The 11,543-nt window shown below is 30.3% G+C and overlaps 2 protein-coding genes and 3 non-coding genes across 6 annotated transcripts; 1 reads left to right on the top strand and 4 right to left on the bottom strand.

Moving 5' to 3' along the window:
* The first annotated feature begins 670 nt into the window (after positions 1-670).
* Positions 671-3,631, top strand: LOC109803603 (semialdehyde dehydrogenase family protein). The gene is made up of 7 exons (XM_020365244.3): positions 671-1,322; positions 1,402-1,488; positions 1,816-1,860; positions 1,943-2,038; positions 2,137-2,238; positions 3,095-3,249; positions 3,331-3,631. Exons 1-7 carry the CDS (start codon positions 759-761, stop codon positions 3,410-3,412), a joined length of 1,131 nt encoding a protein of 376 aa, XP_020220833.1. The 5' UTR covers positions 671-758; the 3' UTR covers positions 3,413-3,631.
* A 2,182-nt stretch (positions 3,632-5,813) lies between these two features.
* LOC109804086 (uncharacterized) lies at positions 5,814-8,427 on the bottom strand. 2 transcript variants are annotated; one of them, XM_083068970.1, is made up of 7 exons: positions 8,295-8,369; positions 7,821-7,975; positions 7,086-7,136; positions 6,949-6,967; positions 6,335-6,415; positions 6,134-6,238; positions 5,814-6,058 (listed from the first exon to the last, which is right to left on the bottom strand). In XM_083068970.1, exons 3-7 carry the CDS (start codon positions 7,088-7,090, stop codon positions 5,942-5,944), a joined length of 327 nt encoding a protein of 108 aa, XP_082925096.1. In that variant the 5' UTR covers positions 7,091-7,136; positions 7,821-7,975; positions 8,295-8,369; the 3' UTR covers positions 5,814-5,941. The 2 variants fall into 2 exon arrangements, with proteins under 2 accessions (XP_082925096.1, XP_020221444.1); XM_020365855.3 differs by lacking the exon at positions 7,821-7,975 and having other exon boundaries at positions 8,295-8,427.
* Positions 7,293-7,374, bottom strand: LOC114916260 (small nucleolar RNA Z159/U59). Its single transcript, XR_003804650.1, has one exon. It is a non-coding gene; the product is annotated as a small nucleolar RNA Z159/U59 (small nucleolar RNA).
* LOC114916257 (small nucleolar RNA Z159/U59) lies at positions 7,599-7,683 on the bottom strand. The gene has a single exon (XR_003804648.1). It is a non-coding gene; the product is annotated as a small nucleolar RNA Z159/U59 (small nucleolar RNA).
* LOC114916258 (small nucleolar RNA Z159/U59) lies at positions 7,885-7,967 on the bottom strand. The gene has a single exon (XR_003804649.1). It is a non-coding gene; the product is annotated as a small nucleolar RNA Z159/U59 (small nucleolar RNA).
* Positions 8,428-11,543: the final 3,116 nt, after the last annotated feature.

Here is an 11,543-nt window from a genome sequence, read left to right as displayed (position 1 = left end):
ATTTACTAATATTTTTAAAATATGAAATTTTAAATTCTATTTTAAAATTTAAACTTGCTCACCCCTTTTCTTTTTCTATTATCAATTAAACGTATTATATCAAATCAGTAAGTCATCGATCTGAATAATATTATTATCAAATTCAAATTTTTAAAATAAAGTCTTGAATTTAAATATATATATATATAATGTAATTAAAAAAAACAAGAATTTCATTGAAGAACATTGATCATATTAATAACATAATTAAGAAAAAATAACCCTTCAACGTAAATACTGACTGGTGACTGGTGAGGACATCAAACTAAAATTGTGCTCCGCCCTCTTCTTTCTATTTTAAATTCAGTAAAAGAGGATCTTTTCGAAGACATAACTCATTTTGAGTTTGAGTTGTTAATATACTTTTTTATCACATAAAGTTTAATAATTTTTTATTTTGTATTTGATTAAAAAAATAATATAAATTCTTAAATTACTTTATATATATTTTATAATAATTTGGTTATTTATATTTTTATTAAAATATTTTTACTTGGTGTTATTGACCTTGAACAGAAAAACTTAAATAGAAAAGAAATTGTTGCATATAAAAATCCAATAAATAAAGTTACTTAGCGAGATGCACGAGCCGCCAAATAGAAGCTTGGTCTGAGTATATAAAACAAAACATCATGAAAAGTTAAAACCCTTTCTTTCTGTCTGTGGTTGTTTCCATTCCTCAGTCCTCACCCTAAACCCACCCTCACCCAAGTAAGTCCATGGCTTCACTCTCTGTTTCGCGCCACAACCATCTATTCTCGGGCCCTCTCCCGGCCCGCTTCAGGCCCACCCTCTCTGGGCCCACCAGGATCCGAATGTCCCTACGGGAGAACGGCCCCTCCATCGCGGTGGTCGGTGTCACCGGCGCTGTCGGCCAGGAGTTCCTCTCGGTGCTCTCCGACCGCGACTTCCCCTACCGCTCCATCAAAATGCTGGCGTCGAAGCGTTCCGCCGGCCGCCGCATCACCTTCGAGGGCAGGAACCACGTCGTGGAGGAGCTCACGGCGGAGAGCTTCGACGGCGTCGACATCGCGCTCTTCAGCGCCGGCGGCTCCATCAGCAGGGAGTTCGGCCCCGTCGCGGTGGATCGGGGGACGGTGGTGGTGGACAACAGCTCGGCGTTTCGGATGGACGAGAAGGTGCCATTGGTGATTCCCGAGGTGAATCCTGAAGCCATGCACAATATCAAAGCTGGAATGGGAAAGGGCGCACTCATTGCTAACCCTAATTGCTCCACCATTATTTGCTTGATGGCTGCTACCCCTCTTCATCGACGAGCTAAGGTCCCATTTCGCAGTTTTATTTAATTTCTAAAATTATTTCTTTAATGCAATTTTATATGTTAAGTGATGAATGTTGCAGGTGTTACGTATGGTTGTTAGCACCTATCAAGCTGCCAGTGGTGCTGGTGCTGCTGCAATGGAGGAGCTTGAGCTGCAAACTCGTGAGGTTTGCATTGAAGGGTCTTTTTGGATAAGTTTTTCCAAAAACAATTATGAAAAAAAAATGAAATTAATTTATGCATAAGTTAATTTGTACGAGTTTTTTTGTATTAGCTTTTCTAAGATACCTTTTAGCGCAAGTATGAACTAAATTTTATGCTTTCTTCTCATAGAAGTGTTTATGGAGAAATTTATCCAATCAGGTCAAAGTTTACCTTTATAGCTTGTTATCTTGGTTTGAGCTCTACTATTGGGATTGTGTGAAATGGAGAAATTGTTTTTATTTTTAGTATGAGATTGTGATTTTCCTTTTCTTTCCCCTTTTGAATTGAAGGTGTTGGAAGGGAAACAGCCGACTTGTAAAATATTTAATCAACAGGTTTGCATAGTTCTGCATATGCCTCTTGACTTCGTGATTGATGATTCGAGGACTATTTCTTGATGGTGTTGTTGTTTTGCAGTATGCTTTTAATCTGTTCTCGCATAATGCATCTGTTCTTTCGAATGGGTATAATGAAGAAGAAATGAAAATGGTCAAGGAGACAAGGAAAATCTGGGTAAGTTGAAATTGAATGTTATTGTCTTGTTTACTAGCTTGTGTGTGTCACATTGTGGAATACTTATACCTTGCGTGTTTAACTTTACACTTTTGCAGAATGACAATGACGTTAAAGTAACCGCCACATGCATACGAGTTCCTGTCATGCGGGCTCATGCTGAAAGTGTCAATCTTCAATTTGAAAGACCCCTTGATGAGGTACTTCATATTGTCCTCTGCTATGTGTGGCTAAGATCAGACTTGAGAACTAGCCCACAGCTGACTTGTAAGGCAGCATTGTGCTAATTTTTCAGAATGTCAAGGATAACTGGCATTTGATGTAGTGATTATAGCAGTTACTCAACAGCTCTAGGGCTTTTGATGACTGAAGTATGTGACATACCTGGAGTTGCTAGAATTAATTTTAGGATTATAACTTTCACTTGTATAAAAATTGATGCAGGATGGATAAGACTTTAACTGTATGAAATGAAAGCTAATCTTTTTAAATATCAAATGTGTATATAGGACAGATATGCAAAGTCTGGATGAAATAAAAAAATATTGGCATATATGGGCAACTGATAAACTTCCTATAAAGCTCACATGTTTTTTGCCTTGTTGAAGCATCTACCTTTGTTTATGTATTTGCCTCTTTGGGTTTACAATTGATAGATAAAGTCCTGTTGTTAGTGACACGCTGCATGTGAACTTTATGGTGATGGATAAATATATTGAGCTAAGCATTATTGTGGGCTCACAAAGAAAAAGGCATTTATTGGACATGATCGTTCCTATTGTAGTGATAAAACTTGACTTCAATGTGTTCGCTTTTACATTTTTTTATTTTCATATCTTGAGGGTCTTTGTTACTATATTTTTTTCAATGGTATTAGATAGCAATCCTTATGGCTCATGATGTATTCAGTCTGTTGGAACGGGTCTTGTTATTCTTTGCATGCCCAAAATCATAGTTGTACGAGGAAAAAATATGAAATGACTTTGGGTGAGAAGACTTCTCCAAAGAAAGAAGTTTATCTCATTTGTGAGTTCATTTGTTTTTTAATTTCTTCAGGATACTGCAAGAGATATTTTGAAGAATGCTCCAGGTGTAGTGGTTATTGATGATCGTCAATCCAATCATTTTCCTACTCCATTGGAAGTGTCAAACAAAGATGATGTTGCTGTTGGTAGGATTCGCCGTGACCTGTCTCAGGATGGGAATAAAGGGTAAACCTTTTTCATGGTAATATATGATCATTTCTCAATTAGTGTTGCTCTTTCTCATGAAAATGGTGGGTATGCACACAGGTTGGACATCTTTGTATGCGGGGATCAAATTCGTAAGGGTGCTGCACTTAACGCAATCCAGATTGCTGAGATGTTGCTATGAGTTCTGATCTTTCAATGATGTAGTACTTAAAAGATTATGCTTCTTTTGAATCAGTTTTGTATCTGTTAGTTGTATGAGGTTATTCATTTCTTTTGTGAGATTTAACTAGTCCAAGGATCTTTTCAACGTTGTGGTAGTACACTAGGTGGAAACAATTTTTTTGGGTCTTCCGTAATGTAATCCTTTTCCTTGGGAATAATAAGCATTGGTTATGGCAAAGGAGAATCACCTATTTGATCTTTTGAATGAAGAAATTGTTAACTATTTTTATTTAATGATACTCTATTTCTGACTTAGAAAGATACCGCCTGCCACCTAATCAAAACTTGCAATTCCTGTCATCTAATTTATTTAGTTAGGTAATTTAGATGCTCGTTTAAGCATCTTAGATTTGATTTTTAAGAAGCTGAAAGGGACAGTGCTACATCTTTGCTTTGGTCATTACTGTTACATAAACAGGCTGCGAAGATAATAAAATTTGACTTAGTCCCCCAGCAACTGTAATCGCCAGTACAATAAAATGCCAAAATTTAAGATTTTTCGCATTAGTGAATTCATCATAAAAGATAATTTACAATTTACCCACAATTTAATACGCAATGACTTCGAACCTTCTTTGTCTAATTCTGACACTCACTTTCTGACACTCACTTCAAAGAAAATCTTGTTTATCACAACTTATTAATGTTTTTAAGAGAAAGGATTAATAAATATAAAAATTTAAGAAATTTAAGAAATTTAAAATAAAATCAGATAACTATGAAAAAAAATCCTTTAAGAAAATGAAAAGATAGAGTATAGAATATTCTATTTGACATAAAACATGCCCTATAATAAGTCTTTAAACATTAGTAAGATGAAAACCAAATCATGCCATTTCCTTTTTCATTTTAATCTACCAATTCCCCTCACTAATTCCCTCACACTCACAGTAAGCATATTTGATCCGGAAATTTCAAGAAGGCCTCCATTACTTTCCGTGAAAAAATAAGTTATTTATTTTTAATGTGGAAGGCTATTTTCTAGCACCAAAACAAATCGTGAGAATGGTCAATCCAAATTAATTGGTTAAACAAAGGATAAGAGAGGTTATCTGAATTGTAGTTATCTGTAAGATAATTTTGAAGGTTCTTAAAAACTTTATTCATTGTGAACCAAATGTGATTAAATTTTATCACGACTCTAACAATGCAATTGGAAATTATTTTATTCTTCAGATTTATTAGTTGTCTTTATCTGGTGTTGTCCCACATACAATTGGAAATCTACAACGACTTATCTTCCTGTAAAGGTATTACTAATAATCCTTTAAATTAGGATCGCATTCGAAGTCCTTTGAAGCGTTATAATGAGTTTCATATATCTATATTTGTTTCTTTAATCCATATATTCCTTAATGCTCTTGATATATTCTAAGATAACAAAGATGAGTTGAAATGCAGATCTTTAAATTCTAATAGTTATAGGTCCTGGATTAAACACCCTTGCAGCATGGTCCAGCTGGAAGGAAGTTCGTGTATCTTTAATTTAGGTCTCTGCTTTACTCGCTTGATGCAGTGTATTTGAAGCAAAATGGCCAAGATGTAGGCTTTTTTGTACAACCCAGATTTGCATGTGGTATTATTGGTCAAGGCATCGCAAATCAATGACTGCAAAGCTGTATGGTTAATAGTCAAGTTTGTGTAATATAGAGAACAAAAACAACAAAAAAAATTAATTTAGAAGTATTCATAAGAATAAAGTATTAAAAAATAACCTTTATTACATCGATGTACAGACATAAATAATCTTAACTAAATATTTGACGGCTATAAAAAAATAAAGATTTTACATTCTAATATACATAGATTACGTGAAGAAATAATATTTTCTTTCTATTTAGCACAGATGCAAAGAAATAATTTTATATTCTAATACACATTGTGTGAAACAATAATTTAATTTAATTACTTTTAAAATCTCTAGTTTCATGAATTTAAAATGTCTAATATATACCATTCCCACATTGTGTATACAACCATAATTTAAAATGTTTCGATGTAATTTAATTTTTGTAGTTAAAAAGTCTATTTTAATCTCTATTTACATATAATTTTTCTTCCTTTTTAGTTTCTATTATCTATCAATGTAAAAACTTTAAAAAAAAAATAAAAATGTTAAACTGTAAAAAATAAAAAATAACAAAAATAGTATACATAAAATCTATAATAAATTATTTTTAATTCTAAAAACTAAAGGTAAAAACGGACAAAAATGAAACAAAATAATTTCCACCGTTTAATTTTCTTAAAATTACTTATTCAATCCAATAGAGTGAATTAAACATTTCAGAATAACACAATCCAATAATCAATAATCGAGCAAGGTGTGAAATTGAAAAATTAACAAGGGAAACCAGAAAGAACATAACATATTAAAACTACTCCATACAATCAATAGATGTACACGTTAATAAGTACATGAAAGATGCGGAAATTAGTTTAACAGTTCCCGGGCGGTCATCAAAATACCAACTACGAGTTAATACAATTATTTTGGATTTCTAAGAACAATGATGACAGAATCTCCGCGTAAGAACATTTTGCTAATAAATCTATCTTTGTTAACAGGCTGGGCCTTTTTCTTCCCTTTACCGGTCTTCGGGACCTAATGGAGAACACAAATCGATTAGGCTGAGGTAACAAGTGCAAGACAAATAAATCTAAATGCCAAAAACCATACCTCAGTCCACATCTCCCGAACATTTTCAAGCACCATATTGCAGTGCCTATCAAATGCCCTAACACGACCCAGAAGCTTTTTGTTATTTCTACAATTTATCAGTACCTGAAAAAAGAAAATGTTTAGCACAACAAAGCATTGCATACCCCTGGGCCTGCCTCAAAATCCATCACATAGCGTATCATATAAAAACGAACATACCTGAGTGTTATTTTTAACACTCATCATTAGAACTGATAGTGGTCCGGTGTTAAATTCTTCTTCCTCGTTCTTACCCACAGTCTGTGAAATGAAGTATATTAAATTGTCAAATATATTAAAGCATAGTAATCCAGTTTAAAGCAACTCAAACTAAAAAATAAAGAAACTACAACAGATAAACCATTTTCATACAAAGGCGATTAATTCCACCAAGAAAGACAATGTTTGATCCATATTACAATCACGTCATAAAATCATATATTTCGAATGTAGCCACTAAATTTCAAGGCTGAAAATATAACTTTACATTTTTTCACACAATTAAGGGGGCAAAATGACACCATATCAAAAGCTAAAATTCCTTTCCGAAGCTAGGATGGTTGGTTGTTACATATGAGCAATTAAAAAATAGGAAAAGAAAAAAAAATAGATTACACTATTGAAAATCAAGTTAAATTATACAAAACAGATTGAATTGGCATGAATAGTCAAATACAGACATTTAGAAGCCTGGATTTGCAGATAGATAGGGAACAAACAAGCAAAACAATATACAGTGCAAAGATCATATAGACATGGACAAACATTTAATAAATAAGCTTAAAAGAACTTACATCTTCCTCCATTGGGCGGCTAGTGAAGCGAAGGTCAAGAGAAAAGCAAAAGAGTATTAGTACTTGATAACAAAAAAGATCAAAAAATTTATAATAGTACCAAAAGAATTCAGCAGGTTAGGAGTAAGAACTGATACCTCATTTTCAAAGGAGAGTGCAGTTGAGAAACTCTTCAAATACAGTTAAACCTGAAATAAGAGAAAACATAACAATCAAATATTGAATTGAAACATGAAAGAAAAGCATCAAATAAGTTGCAAAGAAAAATTAATTACATAATAAATAATGAAAAAAAAGGAAGAGGGGTGAAAAGGGACAAACAATAAAGAAAAAAAAATTGGCAAGCCTCTTCAGTTCAGGTCTCCATGTATTTTCCTCATGAATGGCTCGGAAAAACAAGTTAAATTTCAGATCATCCTCAGAGGCTAATTAGATTAATTTCGATTTTCAAGACAGGGAAAGACATCGGAGTAATAGGACTTGAAATGTGTATAAAAGTAAAAAAAAAAAAAAAAAAAAAAAAGGCAATCTGCGCATGAATCTGTGAGCGAACATAAACCTATCCTCTAAAACAAAACGACTAAATATTGTGAACAAGAGTGACATTAGCCTCAACGGGAAATAGGGAATAAGAAGACAAACATAAGAAAGCCTCTTCAGTTCAGGTCTCCATTTATTTTCCGCATGGGAACAATCGGAAGAACGAAAGTTATATTTTTGATCATCCTCAGAGGCTTTCAAGGCAGGTACAGACTTCAGAATTAAAGTACATACAATGCGTGTACAAGTAAATAGGAAAATCCATAAGTGAAATTAAGCAATCGAAAAACTATCATCTACTACAAAGTTTAATTAAAATTAAATCTACTGACATTGTGAACAAAAGACGGATCACCCGCAAAGGGACAGACGGAATGTGGAAACAAACATTACACAGTCTCCTCAGTTCAGGTCTCCATATATTTTCCGCATGGAAAACTCGGAAGAACGAAAGTTACTTTTTCATCATCCTCAGAGACTTTTTGACCTAGTTTTGTGATGACAGGTCAGGCTATGTACGCTAACGACATGGAATTAAACCAACAGAGAAAAGAAAACATCTCTTCGAAATTAAAAAATAAAAATAAAAAAAAATGCTTAAAAATTTAGCAGAAAACCCTAAATCATAATCAGAAATGATGAATCACGAGGCATTAGAAAAAATAAAAGTTATAGCTGAATCGGATCGTAATGAGAGACAGAAGCGTTTCCAGAATCAATTACGCAAATACAGAGCTAGGAGCAGGAATTGAGGCATAGAAGCGTAAATCTAGAAGAAACTAAGAAGAGTAGTAAGAGCAGAATACCTTAGTTGAGAGGTCGAATAAGATCTGAAAGGTGTGGAAGAGAAGAGTGAAGCAGCAGACTCAGTTCATTTTGTTTTATAGTGTGAAATCGATAAACCCTAAGTTGTTGCCTCCTCTATTTTTTGGGGTTTCAGTTCAAAAGCGAACACGGTTGGGTAGGCCCATTTCCTTTCGGCCCACTACCCTGGATAAGTTTATACTGTTCCATTATGGATATACGTATATAATTTGTGACTTGATATTTTGGATTAAACGTCATAACTAATTACATTGTAAATTTTCTTCATACAACTTGATGGAGATAATTTTTCTTGTTTTTCATGAATTGGTGAAGATAATGAAGCAGGTACAGTTGAATTAACTGGAAGAAATCGAATGAGAATATTTGAATTGAATCATAAAGTTGATACTTTTACAAGTTGAAGTTAGACTATATAATTATAGGATTTGTCCTCATAATTATCTTGTTATGTTTAATTTGTGGTAATAAGATCAAATTTCATATAACACTTGAGGCTGCCAATGCATTTTTTTGTAATATGTTGCACGCTTTAACAAGATTCAAGCATTTTATGTATATGAATATCACATTTACATAAGTATCGATTAGAAGAACATTAATATAAAGCATGACATTAATATTAATTAGATTAATGCTGCGTCATTTTTGTTTAATTTTAAATATAAAAAATGATATAAAATTAAATCAAGTTATAACTTTCGAAACACTTGTTTGTATATAATTTTTTAACAGACGAATTTCTTTTATTTCTTCGTCACAAATTAAAATATTTAAATATGATTTGTTTTTGGCTTATAAAATATAATCATGTATATTTAAATCAAGAAGGCTTTACTGCGTAAAATTTCTCATTAAGATTAATCCATATTTTTTATAAATTAATTCAACTATTTAAAATTACATGAACAAATTAGAATAAAATAAATTCTATAAAAAAGTAATACAATAAAAAAATAAATAAATAATCAAAGTTAAAATATTAATGACCATATATATTGTTATATTTATATGTATATTTTTTTAATATTCATACATATTATATACAAAGGATACATTCAATTTAGACAAAAGAAAATTAAAAAATAAAAAATAAAGCAAAACTTATAAAAGACATCAACCACTAACTTACACTATATTCTTCGATTAATCAAATTTCAAATTCCCCTATTTTAAGATTCTATTAAACATTTCAAATTTATTAAAAATATAAGGTTAAAATATAATTTTAGTCCCTTACGGTTAAAGTACATTTATTTTTTCTCTCAAATTTAAAATTATTTTCTAATCTTAAAATTTTAAAAAATCTTGTTTTAGAATCTCATATTACCGATAACATATCTAAAAGAGATAAATTGAGACACTTATGCGATATTTATTGAGTTTAATGTTATATTTCACTAATGAGATATCAATGTGTAGATTTTACACGACAGTACTTGACAAATTCTCAAACAAAATTTAAATATAAAAATTGAAACAAGATTTTTTTTTCAAATTACAAAAAATAAAAAAAATTAAGTTTAAATTTGAAGGATTAAAAATAATTTTACCTTCATTTTAAATGACTAAAAATATATTTAAATCGATATATAATTTAGAATAGAAAAAAGGTGAAAAATATAGATAACTTCATTTCCTACTATGATAACAAAACAATCCCATTGAAATTAAATTACAATATTCTCTCTTACTTTCCTAGCCAAGTTCTATATAAAAAAATAAAAATTAAAAATTAACATCAACCCATGTATATTAAAGACGTGTTTGATAGAAATAACTTATAAATTGTTTTAAAACTTATAAGTTAATCAAAAGCTTATAAACTATAAATTAGAGGTTGAAAAGGAAGTTTATAAACTAATTTATTAAATTGAAAGTGTCTAATGAAATTAGTTGATGAGTTAGATAATTAATATAAAATGACATATTTATTTTTTATTAAAAAATAAAAAGAGTAACATGTAGATAAAATAGTTCATAGATTAGAAAGGGTAAAAAAACATTTCAAGTAAATTAATGACGATAACAAATAAAAGAGAAAAAAAAAACTAAGAACTTATTAGTTACATACTACTTTAGTTAGCTTATAGAAATAAGGTATAAACTCCTAAAATAAACTTCCATACCAAATTAACTATTTTAGTTTGAATGAAAATATTTTTAAAGTATTTTTTTAACTTTTTATCGAATTTAATTTTTTATTTTTCATATTTATTTATGACTTAATTTATTATATTTATTTATGAAATAATTTTTAGTATTTATTAAATTAAATATCGGTAATTGAAGGTAATTTTGCATAAAATGTAAATTATTTATCTTATATTTAAAATTTAATTATATGTTTAAAAATATTTATATATACAAATTTTAAATATAAGTTATATATTAAAATAGAATATTTATTTGCATATATAATTTATCACAAACTTTAGTCATATATAATTCACACATGCACATACTAAAATATTAGTACATATAAATGGATTATTACTAAAATATTAGTACATATAAATGAATTATTGCAAAGGGAAAAAAATTGAGCAAGCTAACAAAGTTTTAAGAAAACTTATAAACTTGTAGTATATTTAAAGTTAACCTTTTGTTCATTTGAACAATCAAATAAAAAATTTGTGGTTTAAATATATTTATAATCTCTCAAACATTGGTAAATGGTTTAAATATATTTTATCTATAATCTCTCAAAATTAGTAAATGATTTAAATATAATTTTTATTTATGTAATTTACCGTTTTTTACTTTTGGTTCTATTTTTTTTTTGTTATTGTTTCTTTTCTAACATTTTATAACATTTCAAAAATAATTCTTACCATTGATTACTATTAAAAAAATCTACATGGCAAATAAAATGCATATTACATTCAATATATTATACTCCATTGTTGTCATATAAATAAATTGATTTTAAAGTTTTTTAAACAAAATTTTAAAATGCATTTCATTATGCCAAACTCACACCTAACCATCGCAATTACACTTCCCCTTCTCAATCCAAATCCAACATTGCAATCGACAAAGAACAATTTATCATAATTCACAATCTCAACAACAAGGTTGAGTTTATCATTAATGATCACTACCTTTGCAAGATCTTTATTGGTCATCATCTCATCATGGAGGAGTTCGACTTCATGCTTAACTACTCTTCCATTGTACAAAAACTCATGCATCGCAAAAGCGCTCACAACTTTACTAATGTCACCACC

This window comes from Cajanus cajan, chromosome 2 (genome assembly GCF_000230855.2).
Source record: "Cajanus cajan strain Asha chromosome 2, NIPB_CcT2T_4, whole genome shotgun sequence".
NCBI classification, from domain to species: Eukaryota; Viridiplantae; Streptophyta; class Magnoliopsida; order Fabales; family Fabaceae; genus Cajanus; species Cajanus cajan.
Note: the sequence above shows the minus strand (reverse complement) of the source record. Positions and strands in the feature narration are given on the sequence as shown.

Bases quoted from the DNA above. Each gene is read 5' to 3' on its own strand.
- LOC109803603 (XM_020365244.3), top strand. From the start codon at position 759: ATGGCTTCACTCTCTGTTTCGCGCCACAACCATCTATTCTCGGGCCCT. The intron at 1,861-1,942 runs GTTTGCATAGTT...GTTGTTTTGCAG, and splicing joins GTAAAATATTTAATCAACAG to TATGCTTTTAATCTGTTCTC. The intron at 2,239-3,094 runs GTACTTCATATT...TAATTTCTTCAG, and splicing joins TTGAAAGACCCCTTGATGAG to GATACTGCAAGAGATATTTT.
- LOC109804086 (XM_020365855.3), bottom strand. The intron at 6,239-6,334 runs GTATGTTCGTTT...TTCTTTTTTCAG, and splicing joins GTGTTAAAAATAACACTCAG to GTACTGATAAATTGTAGAAA. The intron at 6,059-6,133 runs GTATGGTTTTTG...GTTCTCCATTAG, and splicing joins TTCGGGAGATGTGGACTGAG to GTCCCGAAGACCGGTAAAGG.